Source organism: Ranitomeya variabilis, chromosome 5 (assembly GCF_051348905.1).
Source record: "Ranitomeya variabilis isolate aRanVar5 chromosome 5, aRanVar5.hap1, whole genome shotgun sequence".
Classification (NCBI taxonomy): Eukaryota; Metazoa; Chordata; class Amphibia; order Anura; family Dendrobatidae; genus Ranitomeya; species Ranitomeya variabilis.
Window position 1 is genome coordinate 628,489,143 of NC_135236.1, and position 17,183 is coordinate 628,506,325.

General features: G+C 37.1%; 1 protein-coding gene and 1 pseudogene across 26 annotated transcripts in view; both read left to right on the top strand.

Moving 5' to 3' along the window:
• Positions 1 to 17,183, top strand: part of LOC143776626 (protocadherin gamma-B1-like) — a 472,349-nt gene that overhangs the window by 329,618 nt on the left and 125,548 nt on the right. The window contains exon 1 of one of the 26 annotated variants that reach the window (XM_077266187.1): positions 7,102 to 9,603. The exons of 24 other annotated variants lie outside the window; for them this stretch is intronic. In XM_077266187.1, the coding sequence (XP_077122302.1) occupies positions 7,189 to 9,603 (2,415 nt within the window). In that variant the 5' untranslated portion in view covers positions 7,102 to 7,188. Of the gene's footprint in view, positions 1 to 7,101; positions 9,604 to 14,045; positions 16,487 to 17,183 lie in introns of those variants that run through there. One more of the 26 variants, XM_077266183.1, reaches the window with a different exon arrangement.
• Positions 56 to 2,647, top strand: LOC143773473 (protocadherin gamma-B1 pseudogene; annotated as a pseudogene).

A 17,183-nucleotide genomic window follows, 5' to 3' on the forward strand; every position in this document is an offset into this window, starting at 1 on the left:
AGAGCGCCGCTGTTCACCAATAAAGAAAATATTCAGTAAATCCAGAATCGCCTCCATGATGCAGACAGTGTTCAACTGCAAGAAGAAATACACAGCATTTCACACTGGGATGTGCCGGGTACAGGACTCAGAAAGAAGACAGATTATTTTCTGCTGGATTATAAATAGAAGAAGGATTTTTACCATTATATTTCTGGTGAGAAGAAGGATGACTGGATTACAACTGCAGGAAGGACAATCAGTGCAAAGACTCAGATGGCAAGTAATATTTCCCTTCTTATTTTCCTGGTTGTGTCATTCAGTCTCTGGTCAGATTCATTATTCCATTAATGAAGAATTAAGAAAAGGTTCTATTGTGGGAAATCTAGCAAAGGATCTTGAATTAAATGTTAAGGATCTCTCCAGAAGGAAATTACGTATTGTGTCTGAAATCTCAGAGAAATATTTTAGCATAAACCTGGATAATGGAAACCTGTACATTGCTGATAGGATAGACAGGGAGACATTGTGCAGAGCTGCAGCTGATTGTGTCCTTACATTTGATGCTGTGGTGGAAAATCCACTAAATATTTTTAATTTTCAGATTGATGTTCAAGATATAAATGACAATCCTCCTACATTTCTTCATGACACATTGAAATTAGAAATGAGTGAATCTACCTCCCCAGGAAGAAGATTTATTTTACAAAAGGCAGAAGATCTGGATGTCGGTGTTAATTCCCTGATAAGCTACAGACTCAGTGAGAACCAGTATTTTGCTCTTGGAGAGAAGGTCAGCACTGATGGCAGTGTATTTCCAGAGCTGATACTAGAGAAACCTCTAGACCGAGAGACACAGAACAAGCATGAACTCATCCTCACAGCTTCTGATGGAGGAAATCCTGTACAGACAGGCACTGCCCTAATTATTATTATCATTAATGATATCAATGATAATTCTCCAGTATTTACACAGGATGTATATAAAGTAAGTGTCAGAGAAAATATACCGGTGAATTCTACAATTCTGCAGGTCAGTGCAAGTGATGAAGATGAAGGAGTCAATGCACAGATCACTTACTCATTTAGCAACACAGAAAAAAGTATTTTTGAAACTTTTACTGTAAATCCCAAAAGTGGTGAAATAAATATTAAAGGACAATTAGATTATGAAGTGTCAAGATTTTATGACATTTCTGTGCAAGCCATGGATGGAGGAGGCCTCGCTGCTCATGCTAAGGTCTTAATAGAAATAGCAGATGAAAATGACAATGCTCCTGAGATATCTATAACCTCATCATCAGATCTTATTCCTGAGGATTCTGCCCCTGGTACTGTGGTGGCGCTGATCAAAGTTTATGACCGTGACTCAGGAGAAAATGGTGAAGTTCAATGCAGAATAATTGGGGATTTGCCTTTTGAGTTAATATCATCAACAAGCAATTTTTATAAAATTGTTACAAAACAATATCTAGATAGAGAAAAAATATCATCCTACAACATCACAATACAAGCATCTGATAAAGGTTCTCCAGAAAAGACTTCTAGAAAAGGTATTAGACTTGTGGTATCAGATATCAATGACAATGCTCCAGTGTTTGAGAAATTAGGTTACACTGCATTTATAGCGGAAAATAATTCTCCAGGAGCTTCAATATTTACTATTCAAGCAAGAGATCTGGACAGTGACGACAATGCAAAAATAACTTATTCTATAATAACTAGAAGTATTGGAGAAGATCCTCTGTCCTCCTCCATCTCCATGAATCCAGTAACGGGAGTGATTTATGCTCAACGGCCACTTGATTATGAGAAGCATAAAGAAGTTAACATCCAAATTATTGCCAGAGACAATGGATCTCCATCTCTGAACAGCAGTACAACACTAAGAATATGTATAGTAGACCAGAATGATAATTCTCCAGTCATTCTGTACCCATCACCAGAGGTTGACAGCTCAATATTTGAGATGGTTCCTTGGACCTCTGAACAAGGCTCTTTAGTTTCTAAGGTGGTAGCAGTGGACGCTGACTCTGGACACAATTCCTGGTTGTCTTACTTTTTACAATCTTCAGAGCCATCACTCTTCACCATTGACCAGCATACAGGAGAGATCAGGACATCACGTGGATTTCATGAAAAAGACATCACGAAACATGGAATTGTGGTTCTAGTGAAGGACAATGGGATTCCCGCCCGCTCAGCTTCAGTCACTCTAACCATGGTGATTGCTGATCATTTTCATCAGGTTCTTCCTGAGCTGAACAGTCCGTCTAACAAAGAAGAATCTCAGTCCAACCTACAATTCTACTTGGTTATCGCCTTGGCACTGATTTCCTTTTTCTTCATGTTGACTGTGATTATTGCAGTTGTTACTAAATATAAAGAGTCTAAGTCATCTACATTTGGGTCCTTGAGTACAAGTCTATATCCACAGTTGGATCCGAGATTTATTTCACAATTTAACCCTGGAACATTACCTCTGCCGTATTCCTATGATGTTTGTGTAACTCTGGACCCAAGTGAGAGGGAATTTGCTTTTCTTAAGCCTCAACACAATGTTCCTGTTGACAGTTTAATAGATGCTGATGATTCTGGCATTGGAATTGAAACATTTAAGAACTCTCAACCTGTAGAAAATCTCATACCCCAGGTATGTTTCATGTAGTTCTAGTTGATTGTAATTTATGGGATGGGGAGTGAAGTCTTCCTTACTAGAAACAATGGCATGTATTCAACACCATCCATAATCTGGAAAATTTTCATTTTGCACGCTTTCCACTCTTCTTCTGCTTTATCTATTATATCTATTCTTTGTCATGACCATCTTTCCATTAGATATAATAAAATGTATGTACAAGGATTTTATTTCTAATTATGAACTAGATACGTAAATTTGGTGATGATTAGTGTTGAGCATTCCGATACCGCAAGTATTGGGTATCGGCCGATATTTGCTGTGAGTATTGGGTATCGGCCGATATTTGCTGTATCAGAATTCCGATACCGAGTTCCGATATTTTTGTGATATCGGAAATCGGAATCGGAAGTTTCCAGTGTATGGTTCCCAGGGTCTGGAGGAGAGGAGACTCTCCTTCAGGCCCTGGGATCCATACTCATGTAAAAAGTAAATAATAAAAATAAAAAATAGGGATATACTCACCCTCTGATGCGCCCTGGTTGTAACCGCTGCAACCGGCAGCCTCCGTTCCTAAGAATGAGCGAGTGAAGGACCTTCGATGACGTCGCGGCTTGTGATTGGTCACGTGACCGCTCACGCGACCAATCACAAGCCGCGACATCATCGCAGGTCCTTCACTCCCTGCATTCTTATGAACGGAGGCAGACGCTTGGACCGGTGAGAGCCGGGGCCGCCGTAGGGGTGAGTATATCATTATTTTTTATTTTTATTCTTTATTTTATACATGAATATGGATCCCAGGGCCTGAAGGAGAGTTTCCTCTCCTTCAGACCCTGGGAACCATCCAGGATACCTTCCGATACTTGTGTCCCATTGACTTGTATTGGTATCGGGTATCGGTATCGGCGATATCCGATATTTTTCGGATATCGGCCGATACTATCCAATACCAATACTTTCAAGTATCGGAAGGTATCACTCAACACTTGTGATGATGTAATATACAGACTTGTCAGAATATTTCAATATCTCCTGATTATAGATTTAGCCATGTTAATTTATGTAGTTCACTTTTGAGGATTTCACTTATTGTGTTATTAGTCCTAGTCCATAATGGTGGATTGTAAGATACTTTAAAGTTAACTAAATTTAAAAATAATTTTGCAATATTTTGGATGGAACAACATGAAGTTTTCATTATGAACGCTGTCATTACTGATATAGCAAGAATTTTTGCCATTATACCTGTTGTGAGGAAGTGTCTGAAATATAAAAACTGTATAAATAAAGCCTCTCTTTATTCCAGGATTTGTTAAATGGTGCTCTGGTGACTATAGGGAAGTGACATCATAGGGTGTATTAACTTTGCCAAATTAGTGTTCAGATAGACGATCCTATGCTCTGAGTTCAAAATTGTTTTGCAAATCCCCTTTATGCTCTTTTAGGCCCCAGTTGAAACCTACTCTAGCGTGAGCCTCTTGGAAGTCAAGATTTAAAACACTAAAAAAAATATGATTTTGAACCGCCCTCTAATGAACTTTTTTAGGAAAAGCATCAAATGTCACTACCAGTAATTATGGAAAGAAAACGTATTAACTGGGTATGTCAAACATGTGGTCATCACACAGTTAATACACTTAATATACTTTGTATTAAATGGACTTTTTACAGTTGGACAACATGGAGACTTTCTTCAAGAAACAATGACAATCCATGCATGTCTTGTATCAGAAATTGCAGCTTCATGCTAATGGAATAGATCAGAAATGCAATAACATAGCCTGTGGAAATGTGTTCTTAGGCAGGAAAGGGCCACGTTTTACTGATTCAGTTTAACCATTTTTGTGTAAATATGTGTTGGTCTTGTTCACACAGTAACATTGTATTAACATTTCTATCAGGGATCCATAGGAAGGATTATTATAAGATCATAGATGATGAGGTTGTTTTGCTAGCAATAAAAACTTTTTCCAAATATATACTGCACTCTGGTTCCTGTAAGCAAAAGGCTATCAATTTTTATAATTAAAGCAATATTATTAAATTGCTTTAGTTAGTAAGCATGAATATAAGCAAGTTTGCAATTAACTTGTTTTATCTAACTGCTGTAATCCTTCTGCTATGAACGCTTTCATCTTTCATAGTGTACAGCTAGGTTCCATGGAGCTTGGACACTGGAATCTGGCCAAGGGCACATTAATTGCATTCCAGGCTGAGGAGTTAACTCCTAACATTCCAGTCAACTCTTTCTAGACTATTGATTACTATACAGCGCCTTGCTGATCTCCTCCCTCCCCCTACCTCTCAGCTTCTAACATTGCTTTTATCGGTCCTGAATAATCTCATTTCCTGGTCCTCAGCATTAGGAGACTTCCAGAGCTGCTCTCACTTTCCTTAGCTGCGTGCTTGTTCAAATGTCTTGTTATATATCTCTATATTAAATATAGTGATAACAGTGTAGTATCAGAACAAGCACTGGCAGTTCATTAATGTCTAGTAGCAGGATGAATCTCTTGGATCAGAATTGTTATTCAAGACGGGCACGTCCCCCCACCTTCTGAAGAAACCATGAAATAAGTAAACTGTACAGCTCCAAGTTGCCGAGTAGAGAACTTGAGAATCACCCTTTAAGACCTAAGTATATTTAATATAAAGTAATGCATCTTAGCTTACTTGCGATATACACAATTTTAAGTTGCATATGCACAAAATGTAAAGAGATAGATTGAGAGCATAAGGTGAAGCGAACAAGGTCGAATCTGTAGTTACATGTATGCAGCTGGGTGACTGGATAACCAAAAAACTTCAAATCCACTCATTCAAAATGGCTGGGAATGGATCGAATGTTGGTCATAGTGTAAAAACTTTGTAAATTCAGTTCACTAAAATGTTCAAGAATGTAAGCACACACATAAGGAAACTTTAAAGTGAATATGCAAATAACTGCAAATTACATAATAGATAGGAGTCACGTAAATAGTGTAAAAATATATGGTTTAACCAGTAACTTTTGAGCTGGAAAATGGAAAAGTATTGAGTAATGTTGAATGGCTCTTGTCTGAAAGTTAAGAGGAATGTTTGAAAAACTGGCATTGCTTTCCCAGCATTCTGATGGCGTTATTATGGTATTATTATTTTTTTAAAGTAACAGTCATTTACATTTTTATTTCATAAATCAATAGTACTCATGAAAATATGGAACTTTGAAATATATCTTATCAAAGATACCTGCTTCTTTCTCCTTCTGATATGATCTTTCACTCTTAATTTCCTGGTAAAATCTTTCTTAAGTGAACATAGACTTTCACATTAGTGAGATCAGCGAGGACAGTTGGTTCTTATCCCATTCTATGGATAGTGGAGTAGGGAGGAGCAAGAGGCCGACACAGACATCCTGCTGCAATTCTCCTAAAACAACACTTGAAGCTCAAGGGTTTTCAGCAGCCTTACCTAATACCTCTGTGTTTCTGGTATAAGCAATACAACAAGAATTATAACTTATACCAGCGGATTGAACGTGTGTTAAAGTAGTATAATAGTTTATTATTAGATCATTTTATTTAAAGTGCTTATATTGGTAGATAAATGTACTTGTGATTGGTGTTACTTTTTAATATAAAGCAGTTTCAGTAAATTTCATTTAAGAATTGTCAGAGAACCGTCCTTCATACATAGACTATGTACAGCATGGAGACCAAACTAATAATATTAGGCTTTTATTACAATAATATCTTTACCTAACTGCTAATGATAGGCTATGTTCATATTACGGCCGGTGTCACACTTGCGAGTGCAATGCGAGAAACTCGCATCAATACCCGGCACTGCCGCCGGCACTCGAGACCGGAGTGTATGTATTTCTATGCAGCTGAACACTCTGGTCCGGGCCACTTCATGAGAGTTTCTCGCATTACACTCACAAGTGTGACACCGGCCTAAGCCTGAGACTGTTGTCTGACATGTATTTCCAGAGAATGTATACCAGTTCTAATATTGGTTCAATGAATAGGAAAGTGCAGCAACCTGTATTTTTCTATATATCGGAGGATAGAAGAACTAATGTTTGGTCTCAGTAAAATTAATTGTGATATACATGCCAAATGAAAAAGTGGAATTAAAAAAAAAGGAAAGAATGTGAACATATTTTTAACTTGATGTTTAGGGCACAAATTGTAATGACAATATTATGGCTTTTGCAGTAATTTATTTTTTTTGCATTTTAAATCCTGCTCTAAACCCTGCATATAATTTTGTAACAAAAATATGAATTTTAGAATTTTGTACTTCAACAAAAATCAGTAAAACAGTTTCCTAGCAATAAACCTAAGTGACTGACGCTGCAGTTCCCCATATTGGCCTCAGAGCGCCGCTGTTCACCAATAAAGAAAATATTCTGCAAATCCAGAATCGCCTCCATGATGCAGACAGTGTTCAACTGCAAGAAGAAATACACAGCATTTCACACTGGGATGTGCCGGGTACAGGACTCAGAAAGAAGACGGATTGTTTTCTGCTGGATTATAAATATAAGAAGGATTTTTACCATTATATTTCTGGTGAGAAGAAGGATGGCTGGATTACAGCTGCAGGAAGGACAATCAGTGCAAGGACTCAGATGGCAAGTAATATTTCCCTTCTTATTTTCCTGGCTGTGTCATTCAGTCTCTGGTCAGATTCATTATTCCATTAATGAAGAATTAAGAAAAGGTTCTATTGTGGGAAATCTAGCAAAGGATCTTGAATTAAATGTTAAGGATCTCTCCAGAAGGAAATTACGTATTGTGTCTAAAATCTCTGAGAAATATTTTAATATATACCTGGATAATGGAAACCTGTACATTGCTGATAGGATAGACAGGGAGACGTTGTGCAGAGCTGCAGCTGATTGTGTCCTTACATTTGATGCTGTGGTGGAAAATCCACTAAATATTTTAAATATTAAGATTGATATTCAGGATATAAATGACAATCCTCCTATATTTCACCACAACACATTAACATTAGAAATGAGTGAATTAACCTCCCCAGGAGCAAAATTTTCACTGCAGAATGCAGAAGATCTGGATGTCGGTGTTAATTCCCTGATAAGCTACAGACTCAGTGAGAACCAGTATTTTGCTCTTGGAGAGAAGGTCAGCACTTATGGCAGTGTATTTCCAGAGCTGATACTAGAGAAACCTCTAGACCGAGAGACACAGAACAAGCATGAACTCATCCTCACAGCTTCTGATGGAGGAAATCCTGTACAGACAGGCACTGCCCTAATTAATATCATTATCACTGACTTCAATGATAATTCTCCAGTATTTACACAGGATGTATATAAAGTAAGTGTCAGAGAAAATATACCGGTGAATTCTACAATTCTGCAAGTCAGTGCAAGTGATGAAGATGAGGGAATTAATGCACAGATTATATATTCAATTAGAACTACATCAAAGATCATATATGAAACTTTTGCTATAAATCCCAATAATGGTGAAATAAAAATAAAAGGACAAATAGATTATGAAGTCAATAATTATTATGATATTTCAGTAGAAGCCAAAGATGGAGGAGGTCGTGCTGCTCATGTGAAAATTTTATTAGAAATAACAGATGAAAATGATAATGCTCCTGAGATATCTATAACCTCATCATCAGATCTTATTCCTGAAGATGCTGCCCCTGGTACTATGGTGGCACTTATTCAGGTTCATGATCCTGACTCTGGAGAAAATGGTGAGGTTCAATGTATAATATTAGGGAATTTGCCCTTTGCTCTGATATCATCAACAGGAAATTTTTACAAAATTGTCACAAAAAGTAGTTTAGATCGTGAAAAAATATCATCCTATAACATGACAATACAAGCCTCTGATAAAGGGTCTCCAGAAATGATCTCTAGAAAAGACATTAGGCTTGATGTATCAGATGTCAATGACAATGCTCCAGTATTTAAGAAAGAAACATATATCACATTTATAACAGAAAATAATTCACCAGGAGCTTCAATATTTAATATTCAAGCAAGAGATCTGGACAGTGAAAACAATGCAAAGATAACATATTTTATAATATCCAGAAGTGATAAAGAGGATCCTCTGTCTTCCTACGTCTCCATGAATCCAGTGACTGGGGTCATTTATGCTCAACAGTCATTTGATTATGAGAAGCATAAAGAATTTAACATCCAAATCATCGCCAGAGACAATGGATCTCCATCTCTGAACAGCAGTACAACACTAAGAATATGTATAGTAGACCAGAATGATAATTCTCCAGTCATTCTGTACCCATCACCAGAGGTTGATAGCTCAACATTTGAGATGGTTCCTTGGACCTCTGAACAAGGCTCTTTAGTATCTAAGGTGGTGGCAGTGGACGCTGACTCTGGACACAATGCCTGGTTGTCTTACTTTCTACAATCTTCAGAACCATCACTCTTCACCATTGACCAGCATACAGGAGAGATCAGGACATCACGTGGATTTCACGAAAAAGATGCGCTGAAACTTGGAATTGTGATTCTCGTAAAAGACAATGGGATTCCCTCCCGCTCAGCTTCAGTCACTCTAACCATGGTGATTGCTGATCATTTTCATCAGGTTCTTCCTGAGCTGAGCAGTCAGTCCAACAAAGAAGAATCTCAGTCCAACCTACAATTCTACTTGGTGATCGCCTTGGCACTGATTTCCTTTTTCTTCATGCTGACTGTGATTATTGCAGTCGTCTCCAAGTACAAAGAATCTAAGTCGTCTTCTTTTGGATCTTTGAGTACAAATCTATATCCACAGATTGATCCCAGATTCATTTCCCATTTTAATGCTGGAACATTACCTCTGCCATATTCCTATGATGTTTGTGTAACTCTGGATCCGAGTGAACAAGAATTTGCTTTCCTTAAACCTCCACACAATGTTCCTGTGGACAGTCTAATTGATGCTGATGACTCAGGGATGGGAAGTGAAAGTTTAAAGAACTCTTCAGCTGTAGAAACACAGGTATGTATTAAAGGCCATCTCTGATTTACTCTAGTTTTTCTTTCAGCATTTTTATAAGTCCTTTTTATGCTATGCAGATTACACTTTTGTTGACAGCTTAGAAAGTTTTTGCTAAAAAAATGGTTGCTTGTCTCATAGTTTTTGTGAATTTTACAGTACACATTTTATATTTGATATTTGAATCAGTTCATCACTTTCGATTGTAAACCACTTTAAAGGTGTTAAGTAAATGTAAATGTAATGATAGTTTACCAATATGTTGATTGGAACAATTTGAATTTCAGATGATCAATGCAATAGCAAAAATTCTTGTAAGGCCAACTTCCATGTAGAGATAACCAAAATATAAGAGGCTAACAATGTTTGCTATGTGGGTCTTTAGTGCCTGCAATGGATTAAAGTCCCCATGGAAAAATAGCATCATAGGCTGCATTAATTTTTGTTGACTAATGTTAGGTAAACCTTCCCTAAGTTCTGTGGGTGACAAAATTTGTGATATGACTGTTGGTACTCCAGAGCTTTAGCTGTATATCCAAAATGTCCTTTTTGATGGATCACTGGCTTGACATTCAGAACATCTCAAACCATCTCTAAAAAGAAACTTTTGGAATACTAAAGTTATCATAGTAATGACATCAATTTGAAAACCTTCTAAAGTTATGCTAGGGGACACACATATATGCATAATGCAGTCTTCTTAAATGCATAATGAAGCAGCTAATTAGAAAATAATTCCCAGTTTTGTCATAACAGGAATCACCTTCCTTGTCTAAATGTAGTCTAGGACAGGATCACATGGTCCTTCTCGTCCACTTTAGCTAATTATCAAGATAATAATTTGATGGAAGTGCAATGGTGAACAGGTGGTGATCCCACCAGGAGATCCCATCGCTATTAAAAATTCAATTATTAAGAAAAATGTATTAAATATCTTAATCTTAGTTCACTAGTGAAAAGAACACAAGGCTCTTGTACTCAGAAATGCTGGAGATTTATACAGTATCACTGTATAGGACAGGACAACATTTATGTACCTCCTGCTCTGTATGAAATATTATACTATGTTTATTTCTTCATTACACTTCATTTAATTATTTCTGTGTTTTTAAACAATACTTATTTTTATTAACTTTTTATTAAAATTTAAGAGACCAATATTATGGAGGCCAACCTTTTTTTTTTTAAAAAAAAAGGGATGTTGGGACAAAAGTCTGAAGAGCATTGCTATGAGTAGCCCAAAGCTGGTACACATAGAGCTCATACATTCAGTACCAGTGACCATGGGCGAAAAATGATTAAATGATTAAATGTGTTAACATCGTTGTCACCACTTTATTCCAGAAATAGTGTCCATCTGTCTATAGGTTGTGTTTGGTTGTGAAGCTTCAATCTACTGAAGTGAATAGAGAAGAGCTTCAGTAGTACTCAAGGCCCTGTGTTTTTTAGAAGAACGCAGCCATGTTTTTCTAATTCTATTTAACCCCTTCATGATGGAGACTTTCTTCTTTTTAGCATTGCTGTTTTTCGTTACCTTTCTTCCAGAGCCATAACTTTTTTATTTTTTCGTCAATATGGCCATGTGATGGCTTGTTTTTTGGAAGACGAGCTTTGAACGACATCATTGGTTTTACCATGTCGCGTACTAGAAAACGGGAAAAAAATTCCAAGTGCGGTGAAATTGCAAGACAAGTGCAATTCAAAACTGCTTTTTGGATTGTTTTACCATGTTCACCAAATGCTAAAACTGACATGCCATTTTGATTCTCCAGGTCATTACGAGTTCATAGACACCAAACATGTCTAGGTTTTTTTTCATTTAAGTGGTAAAATAAGATCCAAAGTTTGTTACAAAAAAGGAATTGTGTCATTTTCTGAGACCCGTAGCGTCTACATTTTTTGTGATCTCGGTATCATTGAGGGCTTATTCTTTGCATGCCGAGCTGATGTTTTTAATGAAACCGTTTTGGTGCAGATACGATCTTTTGATCGTCTGTTATTGCATTTTAATGCAATGTTGTGGAGACAAAAATTCTGGCATTTTGCCATTTTTTTTCTTTACTCCGTTTAGCGATTGGGTAAATCCTATTTTATATTGATAGATCGGGTGATTCTGAAAGCGGCGATACCAAATATGTGTATGTTTGGTTTTTTATTGTTTTATTTTTAATGGGGCTAAAGGGGGGTGATTTGAACTTTTGCATTTTTTTATTCTTTTTATATTTTTAAAAACTTTTTTTTACTTTTGGCATGCTTCATTAGTCTCCATGGGAGACTAGAAGCTGCCATAACCTTATCGGGTCTGCTACATACAGGTGATGATCAGATCTCCTGTATGCAGCAGAATTGCTGACTTGCTATGAGCGCTGACCACCGGGCGGTGCTCATAGCAATCTGGCAGTGACAGCCAGTGACTGGTTGTCATGCCAACCCATCGGTGACCTGTGATGACGTAATGGGGTCACTAATGGGCGGATTTCCGGCATGATTGCCGGAAGCGCATGTTAAAATTTAATGAGTTATAAGCCACGGGTGGATCATGATTCCACCCGAGGCTATTTCGGGCACGAAGTAGCATGTTGTTCTTGTTCACACAGTAGCATTACGTTTTAGCATGAATCAGTAAAAGACAAATCATATACAATGTGGTTGTATAATTTGTCAATGCCGGCTTACTCATAGTGATGGAGGAGCATGTGAACAGATCTGTCCAACAACATCCTCCAACTGAAAAACAGCTTTCACATGTGCAGTGTATTTCAATTGGTGAAGGCTGACGGGCAGTTCTTGTCACAGGCTCCTCCACTAGCAACTATTTCAAGAGCAGGTGGGCTGTACAGTGAATTAAGAAGGCTGCCCTACAAGTACAGGAGAAAAACTTGTAATACTTATACAGTAGTAAGTTATACAATACCTTGTGCCCAACATATCTGCTTAATGTTTAAAAAGAAAGCTGCCAATGCTTTCCTAGATCGATGGTGACATTAATATGACATCATTATGATATTAGGCAAAAGGGAGGGTTTTTCAGGATCAACTAGTTCGCTCTGTGCTGCTGATTTAAGTAGTAAAGGTAAATGGTAAGAAGTGCTTAAAGAGGACCTGTCACCAGATCAAAAGTGGTCAGTTTTTGCACTTATGTTATTTACGCTGATCCCCTGAGAATTCCGTTTTACTGTATTTTGAAATCCAATACATGGATCCAGATATAAAAGGCTTTGTATCTTCTGCAAAATTGTATGGTCTTTATCAAGTGGCTTTGGCTCAGAGTATTTGTGCAGAGCGGCCTAAAGACACCCCCCCAAAGAGCCTATGAGCCAGGCACTCTTGTAAAAGCCCCAAAAAAGTGCACTATAGAAAAAGACCCATATTTCTGGAACCGTATAGCAGATTTTAAAACATACATAATGAAGAATAGTAAGGGCAGCTTCAGGAATAAAATAAGAGCAAAAACAGCCCAACTTTGATCTGGTAGCAGGTCTTTTTAAGAATTCAATGCATATTAAAGTAATATAATATTTTTCTTAGATTCCAAATAGGGGTTTTGGCCATTATATTTACTTGTGACTTTTCTTTTCTTCAAAAAAAATAAATGAATCAAAGTTTAATTTCAGAGGCAACGGTGAACTATATTCAATGGACTATATACAGTACATATTAGTGACCACAGTAATGTTCTTGGCTGTGTGTTATAATATCTTTCCTTTCACCCAATTTCTATTGCTAGGCTCTGGTCACAGTATATCTGAGTCTGACACATATTTCTGGAGTATAACCTCCAATGATAGACACAGATATACATAGCTAGATAGCCATACTATAATACATCACCCATAGGCCCTGGTCAAAATGTTATTTGTTTTTTCCAGTGGTTCATTGCACAGAATAGTGTGGCATACTGCAGTCAGATAAATTATTGTCTGAGTACAGATGAGGCTTTCACATATCAAATGTAGCCAAATAAATGTAACCGCAGCTGAATAAATATGAATAAAGAATTAGCTCAACATTTATAAAATGTAATATAGTAACGAATTTCACAGGATTATAAATTTTTTCAAGTTTTTAAAAATCATGCACTATGCTTTGCATGTATATTTCTAACAAATAAATATAGTCATTTTAACAATATACACTTTTAAAAAATAAAATTAACTTAATAATGATTGTTGTACAATATATAAGTAAGATAGAGAATGGTAACAATCAACCTTATTCACTGACACTGCAGTTCCCCATATTGGCCTCAGAGCGCCGCTGTTCACCAATAAGCAAAATATTCTGCAAATCCAGAATCGCCTCCATGATGCAGACAGTGTTCAACTGCAAGAAGAAATACACAGCATTTCACACTGGGATGTGTCGGGTACAGGACTCAGAAAGAAGACGGATTATTTTCTGCTCATAATTCTGCTGGATTATAAATAGAAGAAGGATTTTTACCATTATATTTCTGGTGAGAAGAAGGATGGCTGGATTACAACTGCAGGAAGGACAATCAGTGCAAGGACTCAGATGGCAAGTAATATTTCCCTTCTTATTTTCCTGGCTGTGTCATTCAGTCTCTGGTCAGATTCATTATTCCATTAATGAAGAATTAAGAAAAGGTTCTATTGTGGGAAATCTAGCAAAGGATCTTGAATTAAATGTAAAGGATCTCTCCAGAAGGAAATTACGTATTGTGTCTAAAATCTCAGAGAAATATTTTAATATAAATCTGGATCATGGAAACCTGTACATTGCTGATAGGATAGACAAGGAGTCATTGTGTGAAGCTGCAGCTGATTGTGTCCTTACATTTGATGTTGTGGTGGAAAATCCACTAAATGTCTTCAGTGTAAAGATTAATATTCAGGATATAAATGACAATTCTCCTAAATATCTTCATGACACATTAACATTAGAAATGAGTGAATTAACCTCCCCAGGAAGAAGGTTTATTTTACAAAAAGCAGAAGATCTGGATGTTGGTGTTAATTCCCTGATAAGCTACAGCCTCAGTGAGAACCAGTATTTTGCTCTTGGAGAGAAGGTCAGCACTGATGGCAGTGTATTTCCAGAGCTGATACTAGAGAAACCTCTAGACCGAGAGACACAGAACAAGCATGAACTCATCCTCACAGCTTCTGATGGAGGAAATCCTGTACAGACAGGCACTGCCCTAATTAATATCATTATCAATGATATCAATGATAATTCTCCAGTATTTACGCAGGATGTATATAAAGTAAGTGTCAGAGAAAATATACCAGTGAATTCTACGATTCTGCAGGTCAGTGCAAGTGATGAAGATGAAGGAGTCAATGCACAGATCACTTACTCGTTTAGCAACACAGAAAAAAGTATTTTTGAAAGTTTTACTATAAATCCGAATAATGGTGAAATAAAAATAAAAGGACTAATGGATTATGAAGTCAAGAAATATTATGACATTTCTGTGCAAGCCAAAGATGGAGGAGGCCTCACTGCTCATGCTAAAGTTTTATTAGAAATATCAGATGAAAATGACAATGCTCCTGAGATATCTATAACTTCATCATTAGATCTTATTCCAGAAGATTCAGCTCCTGGTTCTGTGGTGGCATTAATAAAAGTTCATGATCCTGACTCAGGAGAAAATGGTGAGGTTCAATGTGTAATAACAGGGGATTTGCCATTTGAGTTAAAATCATCAACAGGTAATTTTCATAAAATTGTTACAAAAGGTAATCTAGATAGAGAAAACATATCATCCTACAACATCACAATACAAGCATCAGATAAAGGTTCTCCTGAAATGACTTCTAAACAAGTTATTAGGCTTGATATATCAGATGTTAATGACAATGCTCCAGTGTTTGAGAAATTAGTTTACATTGCATTTATTCCAGAAAATAATTCACCAGGAGCCTCAATATTTAGTATTCAAGCAAGAGATCTGGACACTAAAGACAATGCTAAGATTACATACTATATAGTGGCTAGAGTTGATGAAGAAGATCCTTTGTCTTCCCATATTTCTATGAATCCAATAACTGGGGTTATTTATGCTCAACGTTCATTTGATTATGAAGTTCAAAAGGAATTTAATATTCAAATCATCGCCAGAGACAATGGATCTCCATCTCTGAACAGCAGTACAACACTAAGAATATGTATAGTAGACCAGAATGATAATTCTCCAGTCATTCTGTACCCATCACCAGAGGTTGATCGCTCAACATTTGAGATGGTTCCTTGGGCCTCTGAACAAGGCTCTTTAGTATCTAAGGTGGTGGCAGTGGACGCTGACTCTGGACACAATTCCTGGTTGTCTTACTTTTTACAATCTTCAGAACCATCAACCTTCACCATTGACCAGCACACAGGAGAGATCAGGACATCGCGTGGATTCCACGAAAAGGACATCATGAAACATGGAATTGTGGTTCTAGTAAAAGACAATGGGATTCCCTCCCGCTCAGCTTCAGTCACTCTAACCATGGTGATTGCTGATCATTTTCATCAGGTTCTTCCTGAGCTGAACAGTCAGTCTAGCAAAGAGGAATCTCAGTCCAACCTACAATTCTATTTGGTAATCGCCTTGGCACTGATTTCATTTTTTTTCACATTGACTGTGATTATTGCAGTTGTCTCCAAGTACAAAGAATCCAAATCTTCTTCTTCCTTTGCATCTATGAGTACAAGTTTATATCCACATGTTGATCCTAGATTTATTTCCCAATTCAACACTGGGACTTTACCTCTGCCATATTCCTATGATGTTTGTGTAGCTCTGGACCCAAGTGAGCAGGACTTTGCTTTCCTTAAGCCTCAACACAATGTTCCTGTGGACAGTCTAATAGATGCCAATGACTCAGGGATTGGCAATGCAGTTTTAGAAAACTCTACACCTTCAGTAACACAGGTATGTACTCAAACCACTTAAGTGAGATAATCATCCTAATCTAGACCTGAATGATGAATGATATATCTGAAAATTATGATAGTGCTGAGAATTTATTGATGTAAAAATCTGTTATTATACAGTAGAATTTTTTTTATTGTTGGCTTTAATACACCACAGTGGATGATAAGGCTCTTTGAACCTATACATTGAATACATTTAGCTAATTGTAATAATATAGACACATTAAGGTAGAAGTATCTTTAAGTTCTGATTATAATTTGCATCATGCCTGTAATTGTAAGGTCATTTTGCTTGCCTTCTGTTTGTAGATGTACCTTAGATATAAAAACTGTGAGCCTCATCTTAGATTAATGTATCTTATTCCCCGAGTGACAGCAAGATAATTTGATGAAATAGAACACAAAAGTTGTCATGTGTCTGTGCCATGAGATCCCACTGGCATTCTTTACCATTGTTACAAGATAACATGTAGCCATGGTATGGACCTCTCGAGTGATGCATGGGCGAGAACTGACATATATGAGTCACCTGCCTGCTGCAGTCTTCCAATATCCAGTTATCCGCCTGAAGTCTTTTGAAGTTGTGGTCCATGGACCGGAAGTATGTCATTTACCCAAGTTAATGCACGCTGAGTTTAAATGGACACATACAGGCAAGTGATACATAATGGCATTTGTACTACAGCATGTGATAT